This window comes from Globicephala melas, chromosome X, assembly GCF_963455315.2.
Source record: "Globicephala melas chromosome X, mGloMel1.2, whole genome shotgun sequence".
NCBI lineage: Eukaryota > Metazoa > Chordata > Mammalia > Artiodactyla > Delphinidae > Globicephala > Globicephala melas.
In genome coordinates, this window is record NC_083335.1 from 36,435,009 (window position 1) to 36,452,634 (window position 17,626).

General features: G+C 40.4%; 1 protein-coding gene across 1 annotated transcript in view; it reads right to left on the minus strand.

Annotated features, from left to right (window-relative positions):
- VSIG1 (V-set and immunoglobulin domain containing 1) overlaps window positions 1-6,150 on the minus strand; it is a 34,504-nt gene extending 28,354 nt beyond the window's left edge. The window contains 3 exon segments of the mRNA XM_060292008.1: window positions 4,687-4,753; window positions 4,755-4,838; window positions 6,121-6,150. Coding sequence (XP_060147991.1) covers window positions 4,687-4,753; window positions 4,755-4,838; window positions 6,121-6,150 — 181 coding nt within the window.
- Window positions 6,151-17,626: the final 11,476 nt, after the last annotated feature.

The window sequence follows — 17,626 nt, forward strand, 5'->3', positions numbered from 1 at the left end:
ACTGGAGAAAGCTAAGTGACTCTCTCCTGCCCTCAGAAGCCCATCTCATTTCTCCTGGAAGTTAGCCACATCCACCTCTGGCTATGCCCAAATAGTGACTTCCAAATGTCTTTAAAGCATCCAAAATTAAAGGGATAGAATGGGGATTCGGTGGCCATTAAAGTTCCCATAAACTTTCCCCTAAAAAAGGGATGTTGAAAGTATTATTTGGCCATCATTTTGGTCCTCTATTTTATGTCCCAGTATCTATTATGGGATTGGCTAAAGGTAATAATTTATGATAGGTAAGGCAAAAAAAGAACAAAAACCAAAAACAAACCAAAAAAGCCTTTAAGGGCTACCCTCGACAAAAGTGCCTGAAGGCAGAGTAAACACAATTCTCACACAAGGTAAGCCATGGAAGAAGTCTTGATGCCTATCAGTTAGTATCTGTTGAACACCTATTTTCTGCCACAAACAGTGCTAACACTGGGGAAATACTAATGAACAAGACAGACACAATCTCTGCCTGCCATGTCAACGCATGAGGAACCATTTATAGTACAGACCAGAACGGAGGCAAATGAAAATCAAGGATTTGGGATTTTCAACGTATTTTTAATAGAAGACATATAAATATGTAAATTGAGATCTGTAAAAGCTCAACAATATCACCTCGGAATAAGTATGGTAACCTCCAAATCTACTGTGAGACAACATATTTTTAAGAATACGACACATTGTTCTGTAAATAGGTAACAATTGGCAAGGCAATATTTCCAGGCCATTTTTATTGCCCTGATTCCCAATACTCAGCACCATAATCAATCCTTAAATTCTGAAGAAAAGACAGTTTTCAGAAACTGTCCATCTCTAATATAATGACAATACATTTCAGAGCTGAGTTATATATTTCCAGATGAACTTTAAAAAAAAAGTCACATCATTCAATTAGTGCACACTCACTACTTAAACCTCTGAGACCACTGTCTATCCCAGCACTGTCCAATAGAACTTTCTGTGATGATGGAAATGTTCTACAGCTGTGCTGTCCAGTTCAGTAGCCATTACCCACGTGTAGCTATGGAACACCTGAAATGTGGCTAGTGTGACTGAAGAACAGAATTTCTTATTTTATTTAATTTGAATTCATTTATATTTAAATAGCCACATGTGGATAGTGAACAGTACAAATTTAGTCTTAAACTGAAAGTGATTCTGTGTGTGTCAGGAAAAAAAAATGTTCCCTTCCTTTGGATTCATTTAGTTTAAATTGAGAAATTATTTAAAAATTGAAAAAGTCAGAAAAAATCTCCACATTGACAAGACTGTGAATAAACAGCAAAATAAAGATTAGTACCTGATTTAAACAAAACTCAGAATTGCAATTTCACTCACTGACCTGGCTGAATTAAAAACAACACGCCCCCAAAAAAAACACATACATGATTGAAATATGTGTGACTGCTTTTAAAAATCAGTGAATACTATTAAAGGAAAATAATCCAAGTTGTATACACTTGAGTTAATCAACACTCTAGAAAGATTTTAAATGCCTCATGTTTTGGTAATGATTGTTCATTCATCTATTTAATGCCTACAATGTGGAAGGCACTTTGCTTGTAGGGGGATTATTATTCTCCTATTATACCAAATAGCCATATTTGACCTGATGCATTTGAAGTGATTTAATTTCCAGCAACTTCATGCAAAATTGCTTCATTTTTGAGTTAGGGAATAATATAACCAAATGATCACTAACTTTATGGATCTGACTGCAAAACCAAAGTTCAAATATATTACGGCATTAAAATGCATAGCACGTACCTTCCGAGAATGGAAACAACATTAACATATCTTTCCAACAGGTGACTAATATATATTACAAGCATCTAAAATGATATGCTTGAACTTTTGCAAAAGACATTTTTTTTTTGCAGAAGACATTGTTGATTAACATTATTTTCCTGAAGTAGAATTTAACCCAACTTCCTTAGAAGTCAGCAGAAAGGTTTTCATTAAAATAAAATCAGTCATGCTTACCTGTACAAAAAATTCATTTTATATATGTAAGTGAAAATCATTTCTGGATGCTTGGGGTTTGAGGAGGTAATCCACTGTTTTATTTTTCCACCTTTATTCAAATATGATTTACATATAACATCGTGTAAGTTTAAGCTGTACAAAGTGTTGATTTGATATATATTTCAAAATGATTACCACCATAGCATTAACTAACACTTCCATCACATCACATAATTATGTTTTCTTTTTTGTGGTGACAATATTTAAGATCTACCCTCTTAAAAACTTTCAACCATATAATACAGTATTGTCAATTATAGTCACCATGCTGTACATTAGATCCCCAGAACTTATTCATCTTCTAACCGGAAGTTTATACCCTTCGAACAACATCTCCACATTACCGCACACCAACCACCCCTGGTAACCACTGCTATACTCTCTGTTTCTATGAATTCAGTTTTTTGTTTTTAGATACAATTCTACATATGAGTGAGATCATACAGTGTTTGTCTTTCTCTGACTTATTTCACTTTGCATAATGCCCTTAAGGTCCATCCATGTCACGAATGGCAAGATTTCGGAAGGTAGTTAATTCTTTCAGTAAACCTTTCCTATGTGCCCACCATGTGCCAAGCACCATGCTTGACACCAAAAATGTGACATTCTTCCTGACCAGGAAACAAGTCCAGGTAGGACATCAAATTACACATGGATGGAAACATTACCTCACAGCCATTTCTGGATCAACTGATGGACACTACTAACGCCAGGCATACATTACTGAAGTCTTTCTTTCTCTGACTTCCATACTTATGTAAGCAAACAACAATATATTGTAGCATATATTGTACCATATTTCCATTCTATCTACTAGACTGACACTACCACATTTTGCTTTGGGCCAGCTAAATTGTATATGTACACTATACACCAACAAAACCAGTTATACAGTAATTTAAAAACAAAGTCTCTGAAGTATTTATTGGTCACTCTGATTGGGCTTTGTTCCAAAAGTCATAATCAAGTAAGATCCTGACACCATCTAAGTAAGTTTTAAACAATAAAAAAAAATGTATACAAGGTATAAACCCAATTTTGTAATGTAATACATACACTTGCAAAGGAAAAAAATAAGAAATTCACCCAAATCTCTGGTAAGATTTCTGGTGACTTTTATTTTCTTATTTATACATTTCCGTATTTCCAACCTCTCTACAAAGACCATACATTACACTTATAATCGGTAAAAATTATATATATATATATATATATATATATGTTTGTTAGAGTGAACAACCACTCTTGCAACTGTTCTGAAACTGGCATCTAGTATAGGCCAGAGAAAGGCGTCACATAGGGAAGTAGGTGTTGACTACAGGTGTGATTTTTAGAGGGCTAGTGCAGAAGGCCCAGGGGCGACCCAATTAGCTAATGACTGGAAGCTCTTTAAAAGGAACAAAGACTTTCACTGTCTAAAGTTAAGGTTTTAAAATGAATATCCCTGGGGGAAAGGGAAAATAGTAACATATGTTCCCACTAGGATGGAAATTGAGAAAGGCGGCTTTTTCCAGCTCTAAGTCCTGGTTAGATCACTGGATAAATGCAGTATTGCCTTCTGGTGACTCCACGGAACATGTTTGTTTAAACAGTAACGAACATTTAGAGAGCTATTACTAAATACCATATAGTTTTGAAAAGTAACACTTTTTTCTGATTATAAAATTTATGTAATATTCTTTGTAGAAACCGTGGAAAATATGAAAAAGGCAGAGAATAAGATAAAAAAACATCTATAATCCCAGCAGCCGGAGGCAATCACCATGAGCAGTTTGGTATATAACCTTCTAGTAATTTATTCTAGGAATGTGGGTATATCCTGCTTTTTCACTCAATATTTTATCCTGAGCATTTTCTTATGTCATTAAATATGTTTAGTAAACCTCATTCTAATAACTGCCTAATATTACTGATGGCTTAAAAATATCATTTCTTGGGTAAACAACCTTCATGTATCTACCATGGACCTAATTTATCATAAGAACAGATTCAAAATGTATCCGGTATTTGAAAAAACTGGCCAAGGGGTTTTTCTGAATTAGTGATCTCTCCTGGGCCTACCAACATTAGGATTTTGACTCTAAAAATAATTTTGTTCCACTCAAACCCCTAAGAACACCCATAGTGTGCACAATGATAAAACACTCACATATTTTCCTAAACACAGTCTTATGTTTGGAAAAGGACAACTCTTAAGAAATGTTAGATAGTAAAGCATGGCAGGCACTCCCGGCCAGGCTTAGCAAGTCAATCAAAATGAGTTTGAAGGAAATGCTGAAGTAAAACAGAGAAAAATGTATCCTTGGCACAAACTTCAGCTTCTGAGTAAATTCATCTGTTCAACTTTCAAACGAAAAAAAGGGAGATACTGTGATTTTCCTGTGAAAGAAATCCTTATTCAGAAACTACATAAAACAATTCTATTTACAGGCTGGGCCCCCAAAATATCGGCATGACACATATTTGCTGAGCAAGATTTCCGAAAATTATTTTACTCAGCATACGAATCATAGTTCCTTTTAAGCACAGGAGTGGAATAGTCTATGTAAAAATTTGTGATTTCAGTTTAAAAAGAAACTCTATTCCCAATGATCTGTGGTCGGTTGGAGATCCTTTCCTTACCTGCAAGGCAGCTTAGGATCAGAAAGACCTTCCAAAATGTGAACACCATCGTGCCAAGGTTCGCTGAGCGCGGCCAGGGTCCAGTAGCTCTCCTGGGCTAGGCTGAGTCTCAAACTGGCTTCTTCAGTCACACCGAGGTTTGCCAGTCTTATCTGCTGGCATCACCAAGCAAACAAGCCTCTTCGGGCTTACTTATTGGGTACAGACCTTTCTCAGAGCAGATGTGTGTTTCTTTGAAACACTTTTCATGGGGCGTGTTTCCTTGACATATTTGCTACTGTGTTAATAATAAACCCACATATTTAAATTCTTCAATCTTACACAGATTCTCTAAGTTTTATTGTTTAAAATCAATCTTATTGAAAAGTTATACTTGGGGGGGAAGATATAATTGGAAGAGAGCCTATATAAATAAAAGTTGACAAGGCTAATTAATTTCAAATACTTCTATAAAAGTCTCAGGGCATTGATTCACTAACCTTTTACAAATTAAGTTAGCAAATTGGTGCTCTAAGATTTTCTCAGGGGACAGGGTTCACAGGAAGGGCACAGCGGACATGAAGTAAGAAAGCATTCATTTCTATGAGAACAAACTCTGGACATGTCACACTTTTGTGAAGCCCTAGCAGTAGGATGAATTGCATGCTTTTGTCTTCCAAGTTAGAAACCCTATAGCATTTATTCATCCACCTAATTTTGCAAAATCAGGTGAATGAATAAATGCTTTAAGACTTCCATTGGATGAGCCTGAATTTTTGCAGAATTAGGATACTGAATAGGTACCACAGAGTTAACTTGGAAAGGGGGTTCACTAGAAAGGAATGGCAGGCTGCAGAGATGAGAGGCCTTCAATTGAACATGAACTTCTAACAAAGTTGCTCTCATGCTTATGTTACCCTGAGATACATAAGGGCTTCCTCTGGCTCTTCACCTGCAAGCTCTAAATGCTGGTGTTTCTGTCTCTACAGTAGTTCTCAGATTTGTCCCTTCTCCAGTCTGCTGCTTCCATCCCGGTCCAGGCACGCAGCTCCTCGCCTCTAGTCTACTGTAGCAGCTTCCTAAATGGTCTCCCTGACTCCTTCCCCCTTCACTCCGTGTACCAGCCACATGCCAATGTTCCAATCTTGATCACGCATCTTCAATGACACCATTATGGACTCTTTCATCAAGTCCAAAGTCCTTATTCTGAATTCCCGGGCTTCCAGCCTCTGGTCCTCACCTCATCTGAGCTTAAGTCATGTTAAGTCATCCACCTGAAAAATGCTGTCAAAGGTTATTGCCTCAAAGTGTTCAGTCCCATGAAATATGTGCAAGTTGCAGTGAGATGTTTTATGAATTTTAATTCACAGGAAATATTTGACACCATCTCATCTCAGCCAAGCCGGTTTCCCACTGCTCCTCAGAAAGCCATTTTGCTCTCATCAGGTATGATACCTTCTCAAAGCCTTCTCTGTCCATGTTCATGTCTGATGCCAAACTTTGGCTTCAGGTGAATTCCATCACTACTTAGAACTTTCTCCTCCCTGCTTTTGCTCTCTAAGCATATTCTTAGCACAGATCAGTCATGCTGTCCTATGTGAAAATTTTGAAGAGCCCGCAAACCGCCCCTCTCTGGGCTCCCTCTTGGATAAATCTGTATTGTACTTAGATCCAATACCCTACAGTTGGCTCCTGATTACTCTTCAGTAGTCTCCTGTTTATTAATGGGGTCTCCCCTGAATCCACTGGCTGTGAGCCCCTCCAGGGCAGGGACCAGGTCTTATACAAGGAGTTCCCAACTTAAGAAAGGGTATGCCCCAGAATGTATTGGTAAGCCCATTGTTTGAACCCAGGAGTACACATTCCTGCTAAAGCAATGCTATAAATGAAGTCTCATTCCCAAACCTACGCAGAGCATAGTCTAGCGCTGGCTTGAATTCTGGGTGCTGGGCAATGTAGGGGAGGGGAGGAGAAGAAGGGGCAGCAGGTGGCAGAGAAAGAACATTCCTTTCCTTTCCCAAGACACAGGTTGAGCACAAGGCAACGTTTTTTTCCCAAATAACTATTACATGTCTTTGTCACCCACCTTCCCTTCTGCCCCCCACCCTCGTGGTCCACTGGCCCCTTGTGTACCTAGGCTTCCCTAAGGGAGGGTCTTACTCCCCCAAAATCCTGTGCGGAAAAATTACTGTTTTCTTTCCAATCCTATTCCTCCAAGAAACACACTCCCTCCTCTGTATAAGCAGGTATCAGCTCCATACTAGGAGGGAACAAAATCAATTGCCATGAACATTCACCAACCTGTTTACACTATTGAAAATAGAACGCTTGTCTTCCCCCAGGTAAATCTCTGAACAGGAGTATCAGGCAATGAATAAAGACAAATGGTCTGAGGGAGGTTTTGCAGAGGAGGACAACTTGTAGGGCAGCCTTGTGGAGGTCCACACCAGCTCTTCTCAGCCTTGGTTCTGCCTTTACCTCTGAGCCACCAAGCCTCCGAGAGACCCATAGTTTTCATAATGGCTCCTCTGGAAGTAATACTGGCTTTTCCAGTGGTGGGGAGCTGGAATGGGGAAAGAAATCTCTGAGTCCGGTGTTTATCAGCTAAGGACTTCCTGTGTTTCCTTCCGTGTGCCATAGATGATATAGTAGGGTGATTATATAATTAATCATAAAACTAGGACAGTTTTGAGAGTGAAAGTGGTGCTATTAGCAATTACATGAGACAGATAGTGTAAACCGTGACAGTCCCAGGCAAACCTGAACGTCTGGCCTCCTGCCCCCAGGAGAGTGCTAAGCACAAAGCAGGTGCTAAATAAGAGGCTGCTGATTAATTCAGTATGTCCAGGGTGATTGGCCCTGAGATGGGGAGTGGAGGGTATAGCTTAAGGCTATTGCCAAAATCCATCTGCACCAGAACCTCTCATACAAACACAAAACACTCTAGAAAATTTAAGTAAAATGCTTACACTGTTGCTATGTGGGAACTAACTTGGACAGGTAGAGCTCTGTTAAAATAAGAGATCATCTAAAGTTTCCACTTCGGACTGAATTTTGATGTCATTGACTATTGCTCAGAAGAAGCGAATCATTAACTGGCATGTGAAATATTATCAAATATCTTGCAGAGTTTTACAGAGCTTTACAATTTTCAAACTGCTTTTCCATTTTATCTTCACAACTGATAATAAAATAGGGCAGGTATTATCTACATTCTCTGTATAAGAAAACAGAGGCTCAGAAACGTTGTGTCTTTCCCAAGGCCACAGAGCACGGATTAGATGCTGTCCTTCCTGTCACACTGCACAGTGTAACTGTATCGTAACAAACATGCCACTGCCTTCAGGGTTCTTCTCTGGGAACTTTCAGAAACGTGCACTATCTGACTTATCCCTCATTTTTTTATACTTAAAAATTACAAAAGTAATACATTTTGACTGTAAAGGGATTTCAAAGAACAAAGAAGCATACAGAGGATAAAAAGAAAGTCTCCATTCTCTCACCCACATGTGTAATCTCATGCCATGTTCCCAAGCAATGGGAGTTTTTCATTTTTCTCAGCCTTTCTATGAATTTACACACATGCACATAAGGTGGGTTTTTTCTTTTTTTTTTTAAGGTAATCATAACATATGTATTGTTCTATTAAGTTGGTTTTTTTCCCCCCAGAAAGCGCTTTTGTTATCTCTTTATGTCACCATGTACAAGTACATCTATAGATCTACCTTATCCGTTTTAAGGCTATATGGTATTTCATAGTAGGAATGTACAATACCACAACTTACTTTACCATTCTCCTCTTGGTGAATTCTTAGGTCATTTCCAGTATTTCACTATTATAAACAATGGTGAAATGAACATCCTTTTGCTTATATTTCTGCCCACTTATGTGATTATTTCTGTAGATTAGGTACCTAGAAATGGAATTGCTGGATGATCAAGGGGTATGAACATTTTAATTTGGGGCAGATTATGAAACATTGCTCACCAGAAATTCTTTACAAATCTACACCTCCATTAAGAGCGTATGAGAGTGCCCGTTTCTCCACAGCCTTGTCCACAATGAAATTTATCAGTCTTTTAATTTTATTAGTATCATGGATGAAAACTGGTATTGCATTGTTGTTTTAATCTGTATTTCTCTAATGAGGTTAAGCCTCTTTTCATAGATTTACTGGCCTAATTTCTGTTCCTTTTCCTGTAAACTGCCTGTTTTATGACCTTATACCATTTTCTCACTGAGTTATCTTTGCATATTGTAGAAGTACTCTTTACAGTTATGAATCTTAATCTGAGTTTGGTACATACATTACAAATATTTTCTTCCAGCCCATCACTTTTTAAAAAAATTTGTCTTTTAGTATAAAGAAGTTTGCATTTTGTCGTAGTTAAATCTAGCAATTTTTTTTCTTTGCAGCTTCTGAGTTTCATGTCTTCTTTAAGAAATCCTTCTCTAATCCAAGACTATAGAAATATTATTATATAATGTTAATATTAATATATAATATTATACTTTCTTCTAGTGTTTCTATCATTTTGTCCCATCTTTCAGTTATGGCAATTCTCCCCTTCCACTTTCTCAGGCCAAAAGCCTTTGTGTTATCCTTGACTCCTCTGCTTCCCTCATGGACCACAACTAATTCATCAGCAAATTCTTCTGGGTTCGTGTTCAAAATATACCCAGGCTCTGACCACTTTTCCCACCTTTCACTGTTACCATCTGAGTCTCAGTCGCCATCATCAATTGCCTGGCTCACTGCAATAGGTCCCTAACTGGTCTCCTTGCTTCGCCTTTGTCCCCCTTGTCTATTCTCACGGCAACTGGAGTGATTCTTTTCTATGTAAGTCAGATTACGTCTCACTTGTGCTCAAGATCCTCCAATAGTTCCCAATTTCTCTCACAGTAAAAGCCAAAGTCTTTAAAATGACTTAGAAGACCCTAAGGTGATCTGCATCACCCATTCCACACCTCTCCAACCTTATCTCCTACCATTCTTCCCTCTCTCACTCTGCTCCAGCCACCTGCTCTTCTTGTTGACCTTCCACACCAGCCAGGCATGCTCCCACTTTTTAGGGCATTTTCACTGGCAGTTGCCTCTGTCTGTGACACTCTAACCCCAGATATCAACAGGGCAAACTCCCTCATCTTCACGTCTTTGCTCAAATGTCAGTTTTCAACGTCTCCCTTATTCACACAATTTAAAACTGCAGCTGTCCCCACTCCAGCCCTCCCAGTCCCCACTAGCTTTTCCTTTTTTCATAGCACTCATTAACGTCCAACATACTATACAGCTTACTTATTGTTTACTTTTTCACCCAACTAGAAAGTAAGTTTCAAGAGGGCAGGAATTTCTGTCTGTTTTACCAAGGGCCTAGAATGGTGCCTTACACGTACCAGGTACTCAATAATTTTTTGTTAAATGAACAAATTTGTGAATTTGGATTTAATCCATTTGGAATTTATTTTTGTGTATTGTGTGACATACGGCGAAATATTTTTTTAACGCCCTAATGTCCTAAATTAGAGCAAATCCTTACCCTTTAAGGGAATTTTCTCTTTGAAAATAGCTAGTTCATTTGAGGCTAATTCTAATAGTGAAGGTAGGTGATCAAGTTCAGTAATGCTGTTTTGTGGTCAAGAAATGAGGCATAATTATAAGGTAATGAGCCTGCTGTCTTCGTGTGGCTTGGGAGCTGGCTCAGAAGTCAATCTCAGGTTTCCAAAAGACAGACCAAGGCCATTCTTATGGCACCATTATGAGAGAGACAAACAGACAGACAGAGAGATCTGGGAGTAAAGCTTTTCATATATATATGTTTTTTAAATTTAATTTTATTTTTTATACAGCAGGTTCTTATTAGTTATCTATTTTATACATATTAGTGTATACATGTCAATCCCAATCTCCCAATTCATCACACCACCACCATCCCCCCACCCTGCTTTCCCCCCTTGGTGCCCATATGTCTGTTCTCTACATCTGTGTCTCTGTTTCTGCCTTGCACACTGGTTCATCTGTACCATTTTTCTAGGTTCCACATACATGCGTTAATATACGATATTTGTTTTTCTCTTTCTGACTTACTTCACTCTGTATGACAGTCCCTAGGTCCATCTATGTCTCTACAAATGACCCAATTTCGTTCCTTTTCATGGCTGCGTAATATTCTGTTGTATATATGTACTACACCTTCTATATCCATTCATCTGTCGATGGGCATTTAGGTTGCTTCCATGACCTGGTTATTGTAAATAGTGCTGCAATGAACATTGGGGTGCATGTGTCTTTTTGAATTATGGTTTTCTCTGGGTATATGCCCAGTAGTGGGATTGCTGGGTCATATGGTAATTCTATTTGTAGTTTTTTAAGGAACCTCCATACTGTTCTCCATAGATACTGTATCAATTTACATTCCTACCAACAGTGTAAGCAGGTTCCCTTTTCTCCACACCTCCTCTCTATCCTGTTCTATTGATCTATATTTCTGTTTTTGTGCCAATACCATATTGTGTTGATTACTGTAGCTTTGTAGTGTAGTCTGAAGTCAAGGAGCCTGATTCCTCCAGCTCCGTTTTTTTCCCTCAAGACTACTTTGGCTATAAGGGGCCTTTTGTGTCTCCATACAAATTTTAAGATATTTTGTTCTAGTTCTGTAAAAAATGCCACTGGTAATTTGATAGGGATTGCATTGAATCTGTAGATTGCTTTGGGTAGTATAGTCATTTTCACAATACTGATTCTTCCAATGGAAGAACATGGTATATCTCTCCATCTGTTTGTGTCATCTTTGATTTCGTTCATCAGTGTCTTACAGTTTTCTTAGTACAGGTCTTTTACCTCCTTAGGTAGGTTTATTTCTAGGTATTTTATTCTTTTTGTTGCACTGGTGAATGGGATTGTTTCCTTAATTTCTCTTTCTGATTTTTCTTGTTAGTGTATAGGAATGCAAGAGATTTCTGTGCATTAATTTTGTATCCTGCAAATTTACCAGATTCATTGATTAGCTCTAGTAGTTTACTGGTGGCATCTTTAGGATTATCTATGTATAGTATCATGTCATCTGCAAACAGTGGCAGTTTTACTTCTTTTCCAATTTGTATTCATTTTACTTCTTTTTCTTCTCTGATTGCCGTGGCTAGGACTTGCAAAACTATGTTGAATAATAGTGGTGAGAGTGGACATCCTTGTCTTGTTCCTGATTTTAGAGGAAATGGTTTCAGTTTTTCACCATTGAGAATGATGTTTGCTGTGGGTTTGTTGTATATGGGCTTTATTATGTTGAGGGAGGTTCCCTCTATACCCACTTTCTGGAGAGTTTTTATCATAAATGGGTGTTGAATTTTGTCAAAAGCTTTTTCTGCATCTATTGAGAGGATCATATGATTTTTATTCTTCAATTTGTTAATATGGTATATCACATTGATTGATTTGCATGTATTGAAGAATCCTTGCCTCCCTGGGACATATATATTTTTTGATAGTTGAAGTAGTCAACATGGGAAAATCAGAATTTATTGGACTTCCTTATACACTCTTTACACTTTTGTATGATTTTTAAAATTTTGAATTATATTTAGAAGGGCACCATATAGTCAGTGCTTTGAGTCTTAAGATTTTAATTCATTCCTGTTGGAACAGTTCTGAAGAAGTTGTTTCAAAAATTCCTTGTGCAATCACAGCACCATTGAAGCTTCATTGCTTTTTCCAACTGCCTGCCAGGCATCTCTGCTTAGATACCCCACCTTGCGCATCAAACTTTACCTCACACATATCATCCTCTGTTTCCAAATCTGTGCCACTTCCCAGCCACTGTTGCTGGTGCTCCCATTATAAATCTTCGTTGGGGTATTCGTTGGCTTCTACTTTTATTCACCCTGCCAATCCACCAGTACCAAATCCTATTGAGAACGTCTTTAATAGTCTATCTTCTTCTTTCCATCTCTTGCCTTACTCCAGCTCAGTCACTGTTATCGCTCATTTAGATGGTTGCAGTAGCCTCCTAGCCCATCTCCTGGCCTCAAATCTTCCTCTCAAATCCATTTTTTAAAACGCTGCCAGATAAGTTTTCCTAAAGTCCAATGTAATCATGTTATTCTTATAATCAAAAATCTTTCATGACTCCCCATCATCTTTTTGCCAAGACATAAACATTTTTATCTGGCATCCAGTAGGTACCCAATCTACCTTTCCTGTCTATTTTCTGCTATTTGTAACACCAAAGAATGTCAGAGCTGGCCGATGTCTTACGAGTAGTCTCCAAACAAAACAAAATACTGGGCTTCCCTGGTGGCGCAGTGGTTGAGAGTCTGCCTGCTGATGCAGGGGACACAGGTTCGTGCCCCGGTCCGGGAGGATCCCACATGCCGCAGAGCGGCTGGGCCCGTGAGCCATGGCCGCTGAGCCTGCGCATCCGGAGCCTGTGCTCCGCAACGGGAGAGGCCACAACAGTGAGAGGCCCGCGTACCACAAAAAAAAAAAAAAAAAAAAAAATACTCTCTGTTCCCTGAACATATGCCTCACTTTTTCACCCCTGTGCCCTTACAAAGCTATTCCCTCCTTCTAGATCACTCACCCCACCAAGTCTCATTGTCAAATATCTACTCATCCTATAAGCCTCATCACAAATGCTAACTCCTCCATAGATTGTCTCCTGATTCCCATACGATGTGATCTCATCTTTACAGCACTAGTGAATACCATTTGCCCAGCACTTAGAGGTTAATGCAGCTACTCGTGTACTGGTCCTCTTCATGCTTCTAAGAATGCAAGCTCTGAAGGAGGATAAGGACTGTGTTTAGGTGATTTCTCTCTCTCTCTCTCTCTCTCTCACACACACACACACACACACACACACACACACACACACACACTGAGATTGTTATGGGCCAGGCATTATGCTAAGTTCTTTATATGTATTATATCACAATCTTCTTCAAAGCTTTATGATATATAGGTAGTATTATTATGCCCATTTTATAGCGGAAGAAACAGAAGCACGGGGAAATCCAGCAATTTGCACAAATCTCACATATAGCAACAGATAGACTCAGGACTCATATTCTCGTCCCTCTCAACTGGCTTCAAATCTTCCTGTTATATAGCCTGCATCCTATTTCACATGCACAGTTAGATGGTCTTCTGCCCTCTTCAGTGGGCAGTACCTATTGGCTCCTGGCCCCCCTCCCCGTCCTTTACTGCACACATCTACTGAGCAGCCATGTTTATCTTGCTTAACCAGTTCCCTGCTGAGAAATGGCTGCCAGTCATCCTCCTCACAAGCAAAGCTGTTGTTGGTCAAAACCTCAGTCCCTCGTAACCACCTATGGCTGAAAATGAGGCTCAGAGAGAATTTTTCCAAAGATCACATAAATGCCAGAGACGACTTCAGCCCGAGTCAGCTGGCTCTGGGACACGTGCTCTTAACTCATGGTAGACTGTGAGTTAAAGGAACCGGCCTAGTAATGTTTGGTGAATTCACTTTTTCAAGTTCATGGTATATCAAAGTGAGTATTTGAAAGGTAGCATTCATTTGGATGTACACGATCTCGTATACTTGTTGATAAACAAATCTAGAATAACATCATCAACAACAGCAAACTTCCTTATTCCAAGTTAACACTGAATTGCCTTAAAAACAATAAAAAGAAGTGGCACGTAATTCTACAATTCTCCACACCAGGAGGCTGGGAGTCCCAGACTAGGGATTCCAGAAAGGGAGACTCTCAAGGAAATTCCGTGATGGTGTAATTCAGTGAAAGAGTCCTCCTTCTGCCTCCCATCCCTGTGTGTAAGGACAGGAATTTCCCTCGGCACTCAACCCCGTGTGAACTCGCAACCCCTAAATATGCTCTCTGAGCACCTTGCTGAGAATCCTCCCAGAGGCCTCCAGAGAACGGCCAGCAGCAGCTTTCAGTAAAGCTGTGAAGCAAGGGCACGTCAGGAATATATTTAAGTAGGACTATGGAGGTTCCTGTCATGTCGAATTTGGGAAATCTTTGTTTCCTGTCCTGGAGGGAAGAATCATGCAGAAAGTTCTCCTTTGGTAAGTCATGTTTTAACAAGAAGTATGAGTCAGATTGCGTTGAGTAGCCTGGGATTGCTTACCTAGCGATAGTAGGGAGGCTGGAAAGAGTTAGTACCAGGAACCCTATGTTAACTGATAGTGTGACTCAACCTGCTGTGTACATTAATGTGTTTGGGGAAGCCTACTCCTAGGCAGTTTGTGTTGACGCACTGTATAAACACATGTCCTAGGCTCTGCTTCGGAAAGAAAATGCATGTATGTGCAGGCGCAAGCGCACACACATGAGCGCACACACAGGCACACACCTATCCAACCCAAAGAGGCCTCAGACCATCCCATTCCTTCCAGCTGGGAAAGGTCAAGTTTGACTTGAATCCAGAAAAATCACATTCTAACTGTACAATTGCAGGGCCCTGGTTTGGTTGGTTGTTTTTTTTTTTTTAGCCAGTCTTATTCAACACTTCCTAAATTTGCCATACCTGAGTGAAATGAACCCTAAAAATCAGAGGTCCTTTTGGAGCCGAGAGATTGAAGAGTTTCACAGCTGCGGGAGACGATTAATGGTACTGTGACATAGTAATGAGTCGCCAAATGCTGAAGGCTTACTAGCTGATAGGCCCTGCGTTAAGCATTTAATACGCATTGTGTCTCACACTAATCCTATGAAGGAAGTATTAGTTATGCTCCTCGTTTTACAAATGAGGGAAAGGAAGTTCAGAGAGGTAAAATGAGCTTTCATTGGTCACACACTTTGTAAGTGGCAGAGTGAGGCCTTGAGCCCAAGTGTGACAGCTCCATAGCCCATGCCCTTGCCAATTATGTGATGTGACTCCCAGCCGTGAACAAGGGACAGTAAAACACATAGGTAACACAGCTCCTGCTTGCATGGCTCACACTCTTGCTGGGAAGACAAGACAAATACACACCAAACAGGGATTGATGCTAAGAAGTATGAGATTATGAAAGCCCACATTATGCAACACAGAAAACAAATAAATACAAGTTCAGAAAGCAGAATGTGGGCCACTGCAAGGGATGGTGGTCAGCCCCCAAATCTTCCTTGCAGAATGAGCTCCATGGCAGGAGAGAGGGATTCTGGGAGGAGTTGAGTAGGATTTTTGAAGGTAAAGATCTATAATGAACAATGAAAAGAGAGAGGTAGTGTTTCAGAGGGCAAGAAAGACAATAAGGCAAGGAGGTCAGGTTGCTTTATGGAAGGGCTGGAAAAAAGATCATTGGGAATATCTAAAAAAGGTTGTTAAGTGGAGGTCGGGCATGAAGGAGCTTACAAAGAAGATAGATGGCAAAAGCAGGAAAAATGGCAAAGGTGTCAAATTCTGTCAGATTTGGTTTAAAGTAGGGAAGCAAATGAAAGGCCTCTTTTTGTGTTTGCTTGTCTGCTTGTTTTTTGACCTGCGCGGTGTTTTGTTTTTGCTGTTTATAGTGTGCTCGTTTGCTAGTTTTAATGAGGCAGCATAGCAAAGCAACAAAGAGCACAGTCTCCAGAGTCAGGCAGCTTGGCTTTAAGCCCGGGCTCTGCCACTTACCAGCTGAGGGATTGTGGGTAAGTTATTTCAATTCTTTGTGCCTCATTTTCCTCACCCATAAAATGAGATAAAAGAAGACCTATCTCATGAGATTGGTATTGCTATAAGAATCATACAGGTTATTATTTGCAAAGTGCTTGGAACAGTGCCTACATATAGTAAGCACTATAGATGTGATTTTTGTATAAATACAAATGTAATTTCTTATCAACATTGAAATATGTGGGAAATTTCTAAAATCACTGTGTAAAGATCTTTCTCCTAAAACAACTGGTAGATGAGGCCATCCAGGCAGATTGCAGCATGGCATCAACTGAGGACAGCTGAGGAGTGGCTGATGCCTTCACATGGGGCTCACAGTTCCCATCACCCCCAACTGCTTACACCTGGCCCACCTCACGTGCTCTTGTGACTCCCGGTTTAAAGTGAAAGGGACATCCTGATTCCTAATAAGCCCCTATATTTACAAAGAGAGCTCATAAAGGAAGCAATTTGGGCCAGGATCCCAGGCCTGGCTGAGCTCACAGGATGCTCTCACCCTTAGAGTCTAAGGGAAGTATCTGTCCTCCTCCCCAGCTGGGGTCCCTCCTTTGCCTCAGGTGTTGGGCCACTGGGAGGCACCAGCACCCGCATCCCCAAAGCCTCCTCCACTGACTCAGATCTTCCTGCCCAGTTCAGTGCTTCTCATGGGAAGAAGGACTTAGGGCTCCCATAATCCTTTGCAGCAGCAACTGTGTGGGAAGCACAAAGCTGAGACCAGCAAAGCAGGAATGGGTACGCTTCCCCTGAGGGACCAGGCCTTGACAAGTTATGTCCTCCTCCTATGCTCGTTTAGAGTATTAAACTGTGCCTCAAGGTCCGAAAGCTCCATGACTCAGGAAGAATTTACACAGCAGCTAGCCCCAAACCACGCTGCGAGGTCAACCAAGTTTTCCTTCAGAGCCACCATCCATTGTAGCATTCCCAGGCAGTCGGCTTCCTAGTGGTCCCTGGCTCTTCGTGTGCTGGAGCTGCTCAGGACCACTCAGTAGAGACCTTGGCCTGAGCCACCCGCAGTGGTTTTCCGACAGTCTCGAAGCCGGTGTGTCTCTCGCTCAGAGGAGATGTACTTTCCGCCCTCCAGGAGCACAATTGAGTGATTGAGTCCTGCTTGGGCGGGGTGGGTGTGCAGGCCTGGCCGCTCCCAGGTGTCACCACCTTTGCTTGTGAGGAATGATTAATGGTGGGAATGTCAGGGCATGCAGGAGAGGAAAAGCTGTGGGAGGAGATAATTGGGGAAAGAGACCTTGGGGCTTCAGTCAAACCCCGCCGCTGCCACTGCCTTTGAATAAGCGCCACGGCTATTACACCTGCATGCAGCTTCGCGAAGAGAGCCACAGGAGGCCCAC